The 14,963-nt window shown below is 31.4% G+C and overlaps 4 protein-coding genes and 1 long non-coding RNA gene across 10 annotated transcripts; 4 read left to right on the top strand and 1 right to left on the bottom strand.

Moving 5' to 3' along the window:
• Positions 1-197: 197 nt before the first annotated feature.
• Positions 198-4,114, top strand: LOC126925299 (interferon-related developmental regulator 2). The gene is made up of 6 exons (XM_050740680.1): positions 198-478; positions 1,879-2,357; positions 2,433-2,686; positions 2,751-2,994; positions 3,078-3,293; positions 3,385-4,114. The coding sequence occupies exons 1-6, from the start codon at positions 445-447 to the stop codon at positions 3,469-3,471; spliced, it is 1,314 nt and encodes a 437-aa protein (XP_050596637.1). The 5' UTR covers positions 198-444; the 3' UTR covers positions 3,472-4,114.
• On the bottom strand, positions 4,106-7,287 carry LOC126925297 (uncharacterized). 6 transcript variants are annotated; one of them, XM_050740677.1, is made up of 7 exons: positions 7,145-7,287; positions 5,928-6,655; positions 5,721-5,852; positions 5,489-5,653; positions 5,243-5,407; positions 5,110-5,126; positions 4,566-4,676 (listed from the first exon to the last, which is right to left on the bottom strand). In XM_050740677.1, exons 1-7 carry the CDS (start codon positions 7,206-7,208, stop codon positions 4,673-4,675), a joined length of 1,275 nt encoding a protein of 424 aa, XP_050596634.1. In that variant the 5' UTR covers positions 7,209-7,287; the 3' UTR covers positions 4,566-4,672. The 6 variants fall into 6 exon arrangements, with proteins under 6 accessions (XP_050596631.1, XP_050596630.1, XP_050596632.1 ...); XM_050740676.1 differs by having other exon boundaries at positions 4,566-5,031; XM_050740674.1 differs by lacking the exon at positions 5,110-5,126 and having other exon boundaries at positions 4,106-4,676; positions 5,730-5,852.
• Positions 7,288-7,505: 218 nt separating this feature from the next.
• Positions 7,506-8,455, top strand: LOC126925875 (NADH dehydrogenase [ubiquinone] 1 alpha subcomplex assembly factor 3). The gene is made up of 3 exons (XM_050741864.1): positions 7,506-7,652; positions 7,746-7,869; positions 7,946-8,455. The coding sequence occupies exons 1-3, from the start codon at positions 7,600-7,602 to the stop codon at positions 8,339-8,341; spliced, it is 573 nt and encodes a 190-aa protein (XP_050597821.1). The 5' UTR covers positions 7,506-7,599; the 3' UTR covers positions 8,342-8,455.
• A 14-nt stretch (positions 8,456-8,469) lies between these two features.
• On the top strand, positions 8,470-13,261 carry LOC126925291 (protein RRP5 homolog). The gene is made up of 6 exons (XM_050740653.1): positions 8,470-8,621; positions 8,768-8,830; positions 8,903-9,458; positions 9,529-12,753; positions 12,819-12,984; positions 13,062-13,261. The coding sequence occupies exons 2-6, from the start codon at positions 8,768-8,770 to the stop codon at positions 13,222-13,224; spliced, it is 4,173 nt and encodes a 1,390-aa protein (XP_050596610.1). The 5' UTR covers positions 8,470-8,621; the 3' UTR covers positions 13,225-13,261.
• Positions 13,262-13,989: 728 nt separating this feature from the next.
• LOC126925877 (uncharacterized) lies at positions 13,990-14,884 on the top strand. Its single transcript, XR_007714163.1, has 3 exons — positions 13,990-14,196; positions 14,316-14,419; positions 14,511-14,884. It is a non-coding gene; the product is annotated as an uncharacterized LOC126925877 (long non-coding RNA).
• Positions 14,885-14,963: the final 79 nt, after the last annotated feature.

Raw genomic sequence — 14,963 nt, forward strand, 5'->3', positions numbered from 1 at the left:
TATTACGCGCGAAACGCTCGAATAAATAGGGAATATCTTCTACTGAAACTGACAGTATCACATGCGCGATGGCTCAGTTGATGCAAACTGATTGGTCTTATTCCCCTGGTTTCATCAAATCGACCCGCTCATTGGCAAGCACGTGATTTTTATAGAAATATGTACCACATGCGCAATCAGTGTTTTGCGCACATTCGCCTACGTTCGGGTAAATTCGCAGCGCAGGTCGTGAAAGACAGTGCACTTGAGAAAGCCCATCGCAGGCTGTCTCGACGTGTATGTTTTGAACAATTTGCAACATGTTAATGAGTTTTTACCAGATTTTAATTAAAAATTCATGCAGTGTGTTCAGTATACGAAAGAAAATTAATAGTGCAAGACATTTACCCTCTTGATTAAGTATTTCTGTTAGTATCAATTGTGCTATAAAGAAAGTGAAGAACGATGCCAGGCAAAGGAGGTAGAAGGCGAAAATCCGGTGAGGAAAAGCTGCTTTTCGTTTTTCATTTCATTTCCCTACTGATTTATGAATGCAAAATGATCATTTTAAAATATCTTTAAGGCCAGGCGTCGGCCAAAAGAGTTTCGATTAACTTCGCGCTAAACGTTCTTTATTAAATTATCAGCATTTTCCTGGAATGACTCATCAAGCATTGGAAATGTTATTTATTTCGTCTTACGTCACGTGCTATATGGTCAGCTATTCCGATTATTTCAACGATATCATAAATAAAGTCACAAAATGATGTCGTGGCTGAAAAAATTGCATATCGATTTATGAAATTTCTGGCGGAAGTAACATCGTGACATTACCACCTATCCCCATGTGACTTTCATGCTTTTCGCACATGGGTTTGGGTTAGAGACAAAAGGAAAATTTTTATGTTCGAAATATTAAGAACTAACGATACCAATCGCTGCATTATTCGTATTGCATAACGAGATATAGAAAACAATGCGGAAATACTTGTTCTTTAAATATTAAATTTTTCTTTGAATCGCAAAATGTTTAATCAAAAAGAGACATATTTCGTATATTACAGAAGCTTACACGAAAGTTTAGGTAGATGAATCATGCTTTTAATAACAATCGATGCTTTTTTCGCATTATGTGTACTAAATTTAGATCGTCATACGTAGTATTCGATCCAATGTTATTTATCATTTACAGATTATTATGGTAGACTTATCATTTCCTTGATGCGAGTTTGAGCTGTGTAAATGTTACTTTTGCGTTTCATTTTACAAATAATAACGTTTATACTTTAAGAATGTTGATTATTTTTGTGCACATTAAAAATTGAAAGATTATAATGAGAAAAATCATACAATTTAATTCTACGTAATTTGATACAAGTAATCTATTTATACAAATCATACATATCATGCAATTATCAGTATGTGTCATAAACATTTGAAAAGTTGCATTCATCAGAATTGCAAATATCTATAATGAATGTGTAACACTTATATCACACAATGTGTTGTAGTAATTCTCTGGTTTACAATAAGTTATACAGCTGTTTTTTGAATGACTTTTTGTGGAATTATAATTTTATATAGATTGACTAAATTTTTATCTAGACAGTCACATGTGGTACAATTATTTTAGATAGCAACCGCTAACAGCTGTTTAGACTTCACATTATGTAATATGACATTTGCTTTTAATATCTGCTATATTTGACTACTATTATCTACATAAATTAAACACAGATATTGATCATTCATCATTTATATTATTGATCATTTTATCCTTTATCTTCTTTTCAATGTATTATTTTATATAATAAAAATAGAAACAATCTTGTTTCCCTTCTTACAATATTTTTTATTTATTAAATATTGCCTGTAACCAGAAAATCTCTTTGCCTATAGGTCATGCTGGAAAAAGAGCTGAGCTAACATCTGATGAAGATTCGATTAATAATGATGCATGCAGTATATCCAGTAGTCAATCTGACAATCGCAGCATGTTAGATGATGTGAATGATAATGAGGTTGATGAATTCGTGCAGCAAGAAGCGTTCGAGGAGAAACTGAAGGAAGCGATTGACGGTTTAACACAGAAGAGTGCAAAGGGCAGAACAATTTGCTTCAAAGGAATGGAAAAAATCTTTGCCATCAAGTACATTCCAGATTTCGTAGAGGATAGGAAAATGACCATCACAGATTCAGTGGAGCGGGGTTTGAAAAAGGGCCGTGGCGAAGAACAATCTACAGCAGCCAGATTAGGTACCTTGCTTTGTGTTCAACTGGGAGCTTTCGAAAGCGCAGAGGTAGTCTGTCGTGACTTGAAAAGTACTTTGACTCTTATCGCCAGTGACACCACGGCTTCCACACAAGCGCGTTCAGAGGTAAAACAAAAAAAAAAAAAAAAAAAAAAAAACCCAGTTCGATTTACATGCGAATAATAAATTATCCACTTACAGTGTTGTTGGGCTCTAAGCATGAATCAATTCTTATCGGGCAATGACGCGACCGCCACTATGGAAATCGTGCAATTACTGTCTACTATCTTTTCTGGTTCTTACCTAAAAGGGAATGGTGCTATAGCGACTATATCTGTGGAGGTTGCAGCGTTACATTCTGCAGCTATATCAGCGTGGACACTTCTTTTAACAGTAATGCCCCCAGCTGATATATATAATTTGCTTGCGAGCGATAGAACCAATAGTCACATGCCGTAAGTATCTTCAAACGGGCTAAAAAGTTGCGTGAAATAATAAAATTAACCATTTTTATTAAAGGTCCCTGAATAGATTATGCGAGTTACTAGAATCACCGCATTTGGACATAAGATTATCGGCTGGCGAGGCCCTAGCTGTAATATTCGAACTGGGTCGCGATTTCTCTTGTGATTACGAGCAAGATTGGTCGTTAGATCTAATTGAGGTACTAAAAGAACTGGCTACGGATTCGAACAAGTACAGAGCAAAAAAAGATCGCAAACAACAGAGAGCTAATTTCAGAGACATACTTCGTTACATAGATGTACGTTTCACAATAAGAATATTGAAATATTGTACGCAATCACCGTATACTGTATTATTGATGACATCTATGATTTTTATTAGGAAGACATTGTACCAGAAATGCATGTAAAATTTGGTCAAGAAATTCTGTATTTAGAAGGATGGTGTGCACGAACTCAGTACAACGCATGCTGTAGATTGCTTGGTCCAGGTATAAATATTCATCTTGCAGAAAATCAACTTCTGCGCGAAATCTTTCATCTTGGTAACAAAGTTTTACCGATACCATTAAATCAGAAAACGAGTAAATTAGAAAGAGTAAGTTTGCTAAATTTAATTCCAAGAGATTAATTATCATTAACTTTAAAGAAACAAAATAATTGAGTGAATTTTATTATAATTCATTTAGACATTGATGAATGCTGCTGCATTTAAGGCACGTACTATTCAACGTAATAAAAACCGGGATAAACGATCGGCAGCCTTGGCACCGTGATTCTTCAACTTTCTGCTTTTATACGCTAGATAATTTTTTTTCAAATAAGAAACACGATTAAATTTTTTATTTATTATAACCATTCTATAAGGACATTAGAAAACTTATTGCATACTATTCTCCACGATAATCTATTTTAAATTGTAAATAGAGATGAACAAAAAAACTGTTATACTTCAAAATGTCATTTAAATTGGGTAGATAGAAAATTTGTTTTAACTTGTTCTTAATTACAGTTGAATGTTGTTTAATACTATTTCAATTCTGTATATACAATATTAAAATATGTACATGCTACAAAACTGCTTAGTATCTATTATACTTGTTTTTCTCTATTGAATTTAATGATTATTGTTATGTTAGTATAATTTTGTAAAATTTACGGTATAAAAATAATTTTTTTCTAATTTTAATGATTGAATTATTATCGATTATTTTAACTTCTGTAATATTTAGAATGTACACAAAATTATACGCTAAATATTTGTATTAGATGTAACTATTTAAATAAGTTATGTTATTAAGAATCGATATATACAAATATATGAATTGGCATTGTACATAATTACATAAGTTATGAAATATAGGATAGGAATTCTTCATTATATATTATATTGATAAAATAAAGTGGAGATACTTGCAATTACTGTCATTTTATTATTTTACATATTCGACTATTGTACAGATCTGTGTACATAGCAATCCCCCTCAATCATCTTGAAATATGTAGTAAATCTCTTGTTTACATCATCAGTTATGTCAGAAAGTATAAATACATTACACGAATTGTATGTAATACATAAACTATCCAAACGATATTTTTCACGCAAATTACTTTATAAAAGTATAATTACTGCATAATCGCAATTTGTTTAATATAAAACACTTTTTGTAAGAATTTTTCCTTTTCTTCTTTTATGAGAACATCATAAATATAATTTTATCATTTGATCTCTAAATTCGTTTTCATTTAGCATGTGCCATTTGTATTTTAATATTTTAGATACCTCTTTTTCCGTATCTACATAGCTACGACTTGTTTCTTTAATCCACTGATAATGTTCTGGTGACCAATCCATAATTTTTAACCAATCTTCGTCGCATTTCTTTAGGATTGAAAATCTCCGGACGTACAAGCAACGCAAGTTCTTTGCTGTAGACACGATTTCTAATATCGTGGCGGTTGAAATTTTATCTCGAATCATCTACAGAAAAGCATTTATTAAATATACAAGTCTGTTGAATTATGAATTCAAATTACTACTCAAAACCTTTTTTTTGAGTTAGTTATTTGAAAGACAATTTGACAAATGTATTAGCTGAATACTAAGGAAACCAATCCGTGGATTAATGTAATCGTATGAAGTATTATTCGTTCAATAACCAAAAGCCCAGGCAAGTTATCAAATATGTCATGGTAAAATGTATCCCTCCCACTGATTGGCTTCCAAGTCATTGATACAGTAATTGATCTGAATTTAAATCTGTTGCCTTGTGTACTATTGACAAATCATTGATATATTGCCACACAACATATGTATATTAATAGATCCATTGAAGCTGTAAAAGATGTTTTTCATATTTTCAACTGTTTCTTTAAATTCCATTACATATGCAATCTAGTTAGATAAAACTTACACAAATAGAGATAAAGCCTTTTGTATAACAAAAATTCGAATGCATGCAATCACATTAAGAGTTAGAGTCATAGAGTCTGATTTTAAGAAAATCACTATATACATCAGAAATTCGTTCAAATACAAAGTGATACCAGTGTATGAAGATTCGGGCACATTTTGCAAAATTGTACTATTGCTTCATCCAATCTTTGCGAAAAATTTCTAGGCGTAAAATATTTGGTTAGACCTTTGAATGCATACACCCGTATTGTCGATTCGAAAAACGTTCCGTGATTAAGAATAGTTGAAGCTGAAATCTGAAATTTTTAATCTATGTAATTAATATTTGGATTATTAAATTTAACAAATATACGCAAGTAATCACAAAATATACTAACCTGTGTATTTGGAGTATTTAAAACTATACTATGACATGGAATACTCCCATGTTCTAACAAATCAATAGGCAAAAGTATATCTGTAGATTTATAACTTTCCACTTCCAAATGTACTTTAATGTGTGGATTGTTTTTTCTCATTTTTATCCAAGCTTTTCTTGTAGGCTAAATCAATAAAGATCAATTAAATTATTGTATTTGGAACCATGCTCTTTATAAAATTAATATTCACAATTAATACCAATCTCATTGTAGAATCTTTCTGGCTATAGCGATTTTGAAAGATATGAAGATGTTCTAATTTAGTATAACCAATTAAATCTATCACATCTTCATGGAGGTTTTGTGGACTAATGACCAATACCTTTGCATAAAATAAATATTTTAAGCTAAATAATGCATATGAATTGTGTTACATTTTTACCTTGAATGAACTTACATTTAAATTAATAAATACCCCTACATGTAGAAGGGGGCAATAATACCTTGTAGCATTGATTAGAATCAGCTTCGTCAATGTTTGCGTACAATTGGCACAGATATCATCCATTAAATGTAAAGCTTCTTTGGTATCTAACATAAGATCTATCAACTCCAAGCATTTCAAATTACGTAAATTACGCATTAGCCTTTTCAAGGCTTCTAGTAGTTTTCCACCAGTACCAAAAAGTCTAATACTAGCAGGATCATCTCTATATGCCATATTACAAGGAAATGTAAACTTAAGTCGTTGAATGTGAGTACCGACTCCTGCCACTGATGTATTATCTGATCCTTGTTTCTCAGTATACCAAGATATCATGTTCATGAATTCATAAAGATTATAAAAATTCAACATAGGGTTAAAAACCAGAGATCTGAAATTCTTGCCAACTTTATTCAAACATGCAGAAGCTCTCATATGATCTAGCACATATTGCCAACCACTATGATAGTTAAATTTGCCTCTAGTAAGTGTCGCATCCTCCAATGTAAACGTAGACCATACCCTTGGTAATTTAAAGGCACGATACCATGACCTACATACCAAAGATGCATAGTATCTTTCGCGAATAGTTAAGTAAGAAAAAATTTCCTCTAGAAGTATATCAGGCATTTTATCCCAGCAGCTATATACTTTATTTTCTCTATCATCTTCAGTGTCGTCTTCAATATCTATGTACAGCGCTATAAAATTAATAAACATTTAATTTTTATGATGAAATAAAGATTCTAACTAACTATACAATAGGAGCTACTTTAAATTTCCTTAATATCAAATTTATCAGAATGATTAAAATTCTTAATTAATAATTCTATTAATAATTAATCTAAATAATTTTTTATAAAAATTTTATAGATCTACAACAGTATATTTTTGGAAATTTGCATTTTTTATGAAGTATTATGGAAATAAAGAATATACGGATAAAGCTTCGCATTATGCGTATTTTCTTTTTGATTTTTCAAATAAAAGCTTTTACTTTGATCATCGGTAATTCTAATGTTCAAAATGTACGAAGTGTATATGACATATAATTATACGGTTAATAATTTTGTAAATGGATTTAAAAAATAATTATAACGCAATGATTCTATGGTAGTACGTAATTACTTACGTTTCATTTTGCCTTTTGACATTTATCATTCAATAACCTGCCACGTTTTAAGTCTTACCTCGATCTTCTTCGTCAAATTTCCAGCAGGCCTTGCTCATTTTCACTGTCGAATCGTTATCCATATCGTGACAAAATAAGTTAATTATTTCCCTCTGGTAAACTATTTTCCATACAATATTTCTAAAAATACACGAAAATTGAAAGAGGACGTTGCAGCTGATCGAACATCTCCATGATTGAGTTTGAGATAGGATATTGTTAGGTTTTATTCACTATTCTGAACACTATATTTTTGTACCGGTAAAAGTTTTTGATACTATTTGAATGGACCAATCAAATGATATCGATGACAGTCATAGATTATCGACAATATAGAATGGTTATAGTTATTCTGAGATTCCGGGTCATATGTTCATATAAACACAGTACCAGAGAGGTAATTTCCTTTCTAATTGACATTGATTAGTTCACAAAATAAGCAAGTAATTATTAAATATTAATTAGATTATTATAATGGTTTTGACCAAAGCTTTTCCTATCTTAGAGCGATTATTACAAAATACCAAGTATGTATTAAATTATATTTTTCACTATTTAAAAATCTTGCAGGGAAAAAGAATGTGTAGTTTACTTGATTTTCAAATAATTCTTTTTCACAGACTATTCCATACTTCAAGAACTAGCAAAGAATATGATGGACCTGGTAAAACAACAGTTGATATCATTAATAAGCAAGATAGTGTTGAAACACACAACAGATTTTTAATAACCAAATGTTTACCGGTATAAAACAATTTTGTTGCTCTTATAAAACTACTTGATAAAGTTGTATACTTTTAAGTATAAATTACTTTTATAGGTAGGATTTAAATTAAACGATAATTCATTACTATTGGGTCCTATTGTAATTTTTGATGGAACGATTCTGTCTTGGAATATCAGCTCTGCGAAGGACATAAATGAAGCAACTTTATCTTTATTCACTATTGTACATCCAGCACTAGATCTCATAGTTTTAGGTCTTGAAACTAATTATAAATATAACAGAGTTCTAAAAATAAAAAAGGTATTACTGAAATATAATATTAGATCTGAAATACTTCCGGTAAGACAAGCCTGTGGAGTATACAATTTTCTCGTAAGCGATGGGAGATACGTCGCAGCGGGTTTAATACCTCCATTACCTGACAAAACTAACCTATATTGCAGATTACAGCAACTACCGACCAAAAAGCGTAAACTTATAGATAAATAATTAAATAGTACTATGTATATATATATTAGTAATATAATATTTATAGGATAATTTTTATATCTGTATATTAATGTGTTGCGATATTAAATGTGAAATAAAATTTTATTAATCATATGTACAACTTCATTTTGTATTACGAATAGAGGAAAGTTGTGTTTCCGGTTATGTTACTAACATAACCTGTAAATATCAAACGCAACAGAAGTCGCCACAACGACTCACACCGTGTGAGAATGTAGTATTTTTTTCGCAAAAAGATAATTATTTAACACTGAAAAAGGTAAAATTTCAAGAAAATAAATCGTTAAATTCGACATATTATTATCTTCAATAATACTTTAACTCTGTACTTTATAGTTATACTTTTCTACAGTTTTTGTAAATTTTCTTTTTATAATGTAGTAGTAACATAATTATTTTTCATAGATGACGTTGAAAAACTTTCCAAGAGGTGGAAAAGAAATACAAAAAAGAAAACCGTCAGATTTGGTAAATTTATTACATATTTCCATCATATTTTAATATCTTAAAATTACTTATTCAATATTTGTATGTTAATAGTTATTTGCCAAATATGAGAAAATTGGTAAAAGGAATCGTGAGAAACAGAGAGCAAAGAAACAAGAAGAGGAACCAAATTTTGTTCCCAACACTGCAGAACGATTATCATATGCAACAATATCTGAAGGATTAGTGGTATTAGGATGTATTTATGAAGTGACAAACTACGATTTGCTGATATCTTTGCCAGGCGGCTTAATAGGTCGTGCCCAAATTACAGATATCAGTGAATGTTACACAAATTTGTTGCAAAGTTTGGTCAAATCACAAGATTCTCAGACAAACGAATTTAAGTCCCTTCCTGAGTTATATACCTGTGGAGATTATGTCGTATGTTATGTAAAAGCTATACAATCGCAAGAGAGATTGCAAATTTCGATATCTCTTGAGCCCAATCTGATAAATCAAAGTTTAGATGTTAATTATTTAGATAGTGGCTCAAAAATAGTATGTACTATTAGTAGTATAGAAGATCATGGTTATGTGGTAGATACAGGTTTAATAAATGTAAGAGCGTTTATTCCTACTAAGGAAAGTGGCAATGAAAAATGTTTGTGTAAGTAAATTTAAATAGTATATACATTTATGAAAAAAATTAACAGTTATTACTAAGAAGTCTTATGTAGTTCCAGGTAAACAGCTTCTATGCTATGTTAAAGAAGTCAAAACTAATGAGAATACTTCAACGATTACATTAACTTTGAAACAGAAGCTTGTTAAGGCTATTTGTGAAACAGAAATTAAATCATTGGACAGCTTGATGCCAGGCACAAAATTTAATCTTTCCATAAAGAAAGTTTTGTTTAATGGCTTATGTGTTTCATTAGATGAAAACAATGTAGGATTCATAAATCAAACATATTTAGATGAGCCCTTATCTAAATACTCAAATAATCTGAAAATTACTGGGACATTATTATATATTTTGCCAACCATCAAATTTGCATACTTCAGCTCGACGATAGATAAAAATAGAGACAATACTATTAAGCCTGGAGATGTTGTAAAAGAAGCTACTGTTCTATTCAGAGAATCTGGTGGAATAGTACTACAATTAGCTAAGAGTGGAATACGGGGATTCGTTTCCTTTAAAAGAACAAGTGTTGAATATGATACAATCATTGAAAAATTTGCACCTGGTACCACACATAAATGCAGAATATTATCATACAGCTGGTTAGATGGAATTTATATCTGTACCATGCAGCGTTCGCTGTTGGAGCAGAAGTACTTTTCATTGTCTGATTTTAAACCTGGCGACGTGGTAAATGTAAAGATTACAAATATCGATAAAGTGAATGGTTTTGTTAATGTACAATATGGTAAATTTAATGGGCAAATTGCACCAGATCATATATCTGACGAAGGTTTAAGTGCTTTAAAGAAGTTGAAAGTCGACAAAGAAGTAGAAGCAAGAGTCTTGTTCGTTCATATAGGCCGAAAAAAAGTATATCTCACTTTGAAGAGATCTTTAATAACGAGTGACTTGCCCATTTTAGCAAACATACAAGACGCGAAAACTGACTCAAAACACCACGCAACTATCATTCAAATACATAAGCACGGAATATTGGTAAAGTTTTTTGGGGATGTTAAAGGTTGGATTCCACATACTGCTCTCGACACGGAAACATCTAACATAAATTGGAACTATTCTATCGGAGAAACAATTTTAGTAAAAATTCAAACAGTGAACACAGATTCGGGAGAAATAACACTAAGTGTGGCTAATCAGGACATACAAGATGAAAAAGCAACATTCCATATTGGTGAAGAAGTAGCAGGCACAATAATAGAATCATCCACTCAAGGATTATATTTAAAAATCAGTAAAAATGAAGGACAAACTGTTAGTACAGGATTTTTACCAGCTGGTCACATGTCACCTTGTATGGAGATAGCAGCTTTACTAGCATCAAAATATGTTCCTGGTGATACACTTTCAGCTCTTGTATTTGCCACAGTACCTAGTTTAATTTTAACTAGGACTTTCGTAACTCAAGGAAGATACAGGAATTTTGAAAAACTGAAAATAGGAGACTGTATACCTTGTACGATCAAAGATATGGAGCCAGATGGTATAAGACTAATTTTACCAGTTGCAGAATGCACGCCATTTGGATATGTGTCCTATAGTAACGTTAGTAATTTTAATCTACTGCATACAAACCAAATTTTAATGGCAAAAATATATTCTATTAACAAGAAAAAACAACAATTAGGACTAACATTGTCGCTAAAGAAAATATACGATGATCTATCTGATCCTAAAAGTAGAATGGTGGCAGCATTGGATACATTGATTCTGTATTTTAATAAATTAGTAGAACTTTCAAGAAGTTCATATTACAAAAACAGACCAATTGCATCTGTAAAATTAGGGCAGAGAGTTACTGGAAAGATTGAAAAAATTACGGCTGATGGTTTGGTTGTTCAATTGCAGAATAACTTGCTAGGTATAGTGTCTAAGGATCATTACTCTGAGAATAAAAAAATAGGGGACAAAATTTCTGGAACGATTATATGGAAAAATTACGTACATGAGCTTGTCGAATTGACCACGTTATCGTCAATAATGCATAAAATAAGTGCCAAACAAGATAAGCAAATACAATTCCCTGATGGCAAATTGCTACGTGGTAGAATTTTAATGGTGACAAATTGGTTTATCTTGATATTCCTTCAAGGTATTGGTAAAGGAACTTTAGCTGCGATACCTGTACGTCGTCACATAAATGATTTACAGCCAGATCTAACACCTTATACTATTCATTCTAAAATTAAATGTTACGCCTTATTAAATTCCGAAGAATCCGATATTATGCCTCTCTGCATCATAAAATCTGCATTTGAAAAGAAGTATTGTGTGAGAGAGAAATCGGGTGATAATAATAACTTAAAAAGAAAGAAACAAAATCAAGAGAACGTGGTACTCACCAAAAAAATAAAAATTGAAAAGTTACAAGAAGTACCAAAGATGGAAAGCAAAGAGAAACGAAACAGAGAAAAACCAGAGAATGATTTAGAAAAGGAATATTCAAAGACAATGTGTGATGAACAAACAGGAGAAGAAAGGATTAAACTGGAAGATATCAAACCTTCCAAAAAAAATTTGAGATACGCACTTAAAAATGTTAATAATGATACGGATAACGAGCAGAGGTCAAGGACATCTGCGTGTGGATTTTTCTGGGATGACAACCCTGATTTAACTCTCCTTCAAGATAAAGACTCATCTAGCGATAGTGAAGATGAAATAGAGGAAAAACCAAAGCTGAAAAATAAGAAATTAAGCGCCGCTGAACGTCGAGAACAAGAAAGACAGAAGGAACATGAAATTCGTCAAAGAGAAGAAGCGCTCGCCAATAACCTATTACCAAATTCTGTAGATCAATTTGACAGATTAGTTTTAGCTAGTCCAGACAGTTCAATAGTATGGTTACAGTATATGGCATACCATTTACAGACGACAGAAATCGAGAAAGCAAGAGCAGTTGCGAGAAGAGCGGTGAAAACAATTAGTTTCAGGGAAGAGAATGAAAAATTAAACGTTTGGAATGCTTGGTTGAATTTAGAGTCTAAATATGGAATTCCTGAATCATTGAATGATGTTTTTCAAGAGGCAGTAAGGTCTAACGATTCACTAAAAATATACAATCACATGTTGACTGTTCATGTCGAGGCTGGTAGGCAGATCGAACTAGAGAAAACAATTAATACAATGATTGGAAAATTTAAACATATTCCCGAAATATGGTTTAATTGTGGAGAAGCTTTGGTAAAAATGGGTTTGAAGAATAAATCAAGACATATTATGCAGAGAGCATTGCAATCTTTGCCAGCATCTGAACGTATGTACACAACAGAAATAAAATGTTATAAAGAATAAAATACTAATATAATATAAATTTTACAGATGTAAATCTAATGGCAAGGTTTGCGATTATGGAGAACAAATTTGGGGATAAAGAGAGAGCACAAACTCTGTTTGAGCAAATTCTAAGTTCCTATCCGAAACGGGTGGATATATGGTCTTGTTATATTGATTCCCTAGTTAAATCTAATGATATTGATATAGCAAGGTAAACATATTGTTTCAACTATATTTTGTCTTTTTAATTTCATAGAGAATTTACCTTATAATAATTTGTATTTATAGGAAAGTTCTAGAGAGAGCAGTTGCTCAGACATTACCACCTAGAAAGATGAAGATCCTGTTTAAAAAGTTTATCAATTTTGAAGAACAGCATGGTACTCAGGAAGACGTGATTCGTGTTCAACAAATGGCTGTAGAATATGTAGAGAAGCAGTGTACAAAATGATAAAAAATAATAAAACATTTTGACAAGTATTTCATTACATCATGTGAGCAAAATCTTAATTACACAATACCTAAAAAAGTCCAGTTATGTAAAGTTTTCTACCACATATACAAAATACTATTAATATTGATATATATAAAAATGAGAAAAGTAACATAAATTGACATATTTATAATTTCTCTGATTTCGTAATGACAAAACCAGGAATATGTCTAATCAAGAGAAAAAATAAAGGATGAATATATGATTTCAATCAAAAGTTCTTTAGCATGTTAGGGACGCAACTACTCCACTGTACAGCAGTAGTTTTAGCTGACCGATTGTTACAACCGCGCCCGCACTATTGACTTCAGGTCTCGGCGACATTTGAATTGTGCCTGAAATTGTACTAGTTGGTTTTGTAGGTACCCAGGTAGATATCCTTATCCAAGAAGTCTTCGTTTTTGTACTTCCCGTTTGTGATTGTTACGTTTTGCGTCTATCTTCTTAAGCATCTTTGTTAATTCATGCTGCATCCTGAAGACAGTAAATACTGTAGATTCATATTGTTTCGATTCGAGATCTCTATCTGATTCATTTGTGAGACTCTGTATGAAGTGTATCGTCGATCAATTTGAAGAGAAACACGATTTAAATTTTTGGACGAACTACAAATTTTTAATAGCTAATAGCCAACATTGAAAAGCTAAATCAAAAACCGCGCGGTCAGCGTCTACTCCTTCGACCGTTAGGTCTTCGTGGCGCTTTTGACACTGGTGAAATGTAGTCATAAACTATGGATATAGAAATATGGATTATATTCGTAATTCGTAATGTAGTCACACGTGGGTTGCCTCATTGTCTGTTGTCCCGGTTTAGATGGTTCCCTCAGCTGGTTTAGGATCTGTTGCTCGCGGCCTGCGAAGCAGAAAAATCAGAGAGCGATATGTCTCATTAAGTTCCTCAGAATAAAATATTATGCCTATTTGCATGGTAAAGTTTGCATTCGAAAAGAAATACTCTGTATAAGACAAGTTGTGCGATAATAATAACTTAAAAAGAGTTGATATTTTTAATTTTATAGAGTGCTTACTTCATAAATGAATTTGTAGGAAAGTCCTGGAGATAGCACTTCTTTAAAGATTACTATGTAAAAGGATGAGGATCTCGTTTAAAATGTATATCCAGTTTGAAGAGCAATATGGTACTCAGAAAGGTCTGGTTTGTGTTCAGCAAATATTTATAAAATATGAAGATAAGCAGTATAACAAAGATAATAAAATATTTTGACACATATTTCTTTACAGGATGTCAGCAAAAACTTAATTATACAATATCTAAGAATATTTCGAAAGTTTACTTCTATTTTATTTCTACATATGCAAAAACATACTGTTAATATTGATATATACAGTGGCTTGCTAAATTATTTACATTTGTCACAGAAAACTTTTATATTCACATTGTGTGTTGTATATAAAACATTTTGAAATTTTGTTAGCACTATAACGAGATTGCCCTATTTATATTGCCAATTTGAAAAAATATATAAAAGTTTCAGGATATTTAATGTAAACTTATATTTAGTATAAAATTAATATACAGTATGTATAGTCACCTTAAGAGTATAATGTATTATATTAAAAATGGTCCCACTGAATACTGAGACTTACTAATGTTATGAATGATTGTTTATTTAAGTATTTTTATAATCTCTGCAAAATATATGTACATGTACTTGTACTAAATATCTTATAATT

This window comes from Bombus affinis, chromosome 16 (genome assembly GCF_024516045.1).
Source record: "Bombus affinis isolate iyBomAffi1 chromosome 16, iyBomAffi1.2, whole genome shotgun sequence".
Lineage (NCBI taxonomy): Eukaryota > Metazoa > Arthropoda > Insecta > Hymenoptera > Apidae > Bombus > Bombus affinis.

Excerpts from the sequence above, each read along its gene's own strand:
- LOC126925299 (XM_050740680.1), top strand. The coding sequence starts at position 445 with ATGCCAGGCAAAGGAGGTAGAAGGCGAAAATCCG. Across the intron at positions 479-1,878 it reads AGGTAGAAGGCGAAAATCCG|GTCATGCTGGAAAAAGAGCT; the intron begins GTGAGGAAAAGC and ends CTTTGCCTATAG. Across the intron at positions 2,995-3,077 it reads ACATACTTCGTTACATAGAT|GAAGACATTGTACCAGAAAT; the intron begins GTACGTTTCACA and ends GATTTTTATTAG.
- LOC126925297 (XM_050740673.1), bottom strand. The coding sequence starts at position 7,208 with ATGGATAACGATTCGACAGTGAAAATGAGCAAGGCCTGCTGGAAATTT. Across the intron at positions 6,656-7,144 it reads ATTTGACGAAGAAGATCGAG|CGCTGTACATAGATATTGAA; the intron begins GTAAGACTTAAA and ends TTAATTTTATAG. Across the intron at positions 4,677-5,242 it reads GCCCGAATCTTCATACACTG|ATGATTCGAGATAAAATTTC; the intron begins GTATCACTTTGT and ends GCTTTTCTGTAG.
- LOC126925875 (XM_050741864.1), top strand. The coding sequence starts at position 7,600 with ATGGTTTTGACCAAAGCTTTTCCTATCTTAGAGCGATTATTACAAAAT. Across the intron at positions 7,653-7,745 it reads CGATTATTACAAAATACCAA|ACTATTCCATACTTCAAGAA; the intron begins GTATGTATTAAA and ends TCTTTTTCACAG. Across the intron at positions 7,870-7,945 it reads TAATAACCAAATGTTTACCG|GTAGGATTTAAATTAAACGA; the intron begins GTATAAAACAAT and ends TTACTTTTATAG.
- LOC126925291 (XM_050740653.1), top strand. The coding sequence starts at position 8,768 with ATGACGTTGAAAAACTTTCCAAGAGGTGGAAAAGAAATACAAAAAAGA. Across the intron at positions 9,459-9,528 it reads TGGCAATGAAAAATGTTTGT|TTCCAGGTAAACAGCTTCTA; the intron begins GTAAGTAAATTT and ends AGTCTTATGTAG. Across the intron at positions 12,985-13,061 it reads AATGATATTGATATAGCAAG|GAAAGTTCTAGAGAGAGCAG; the intron begins GTAAACATATTG and ends TTGTATTTATAG.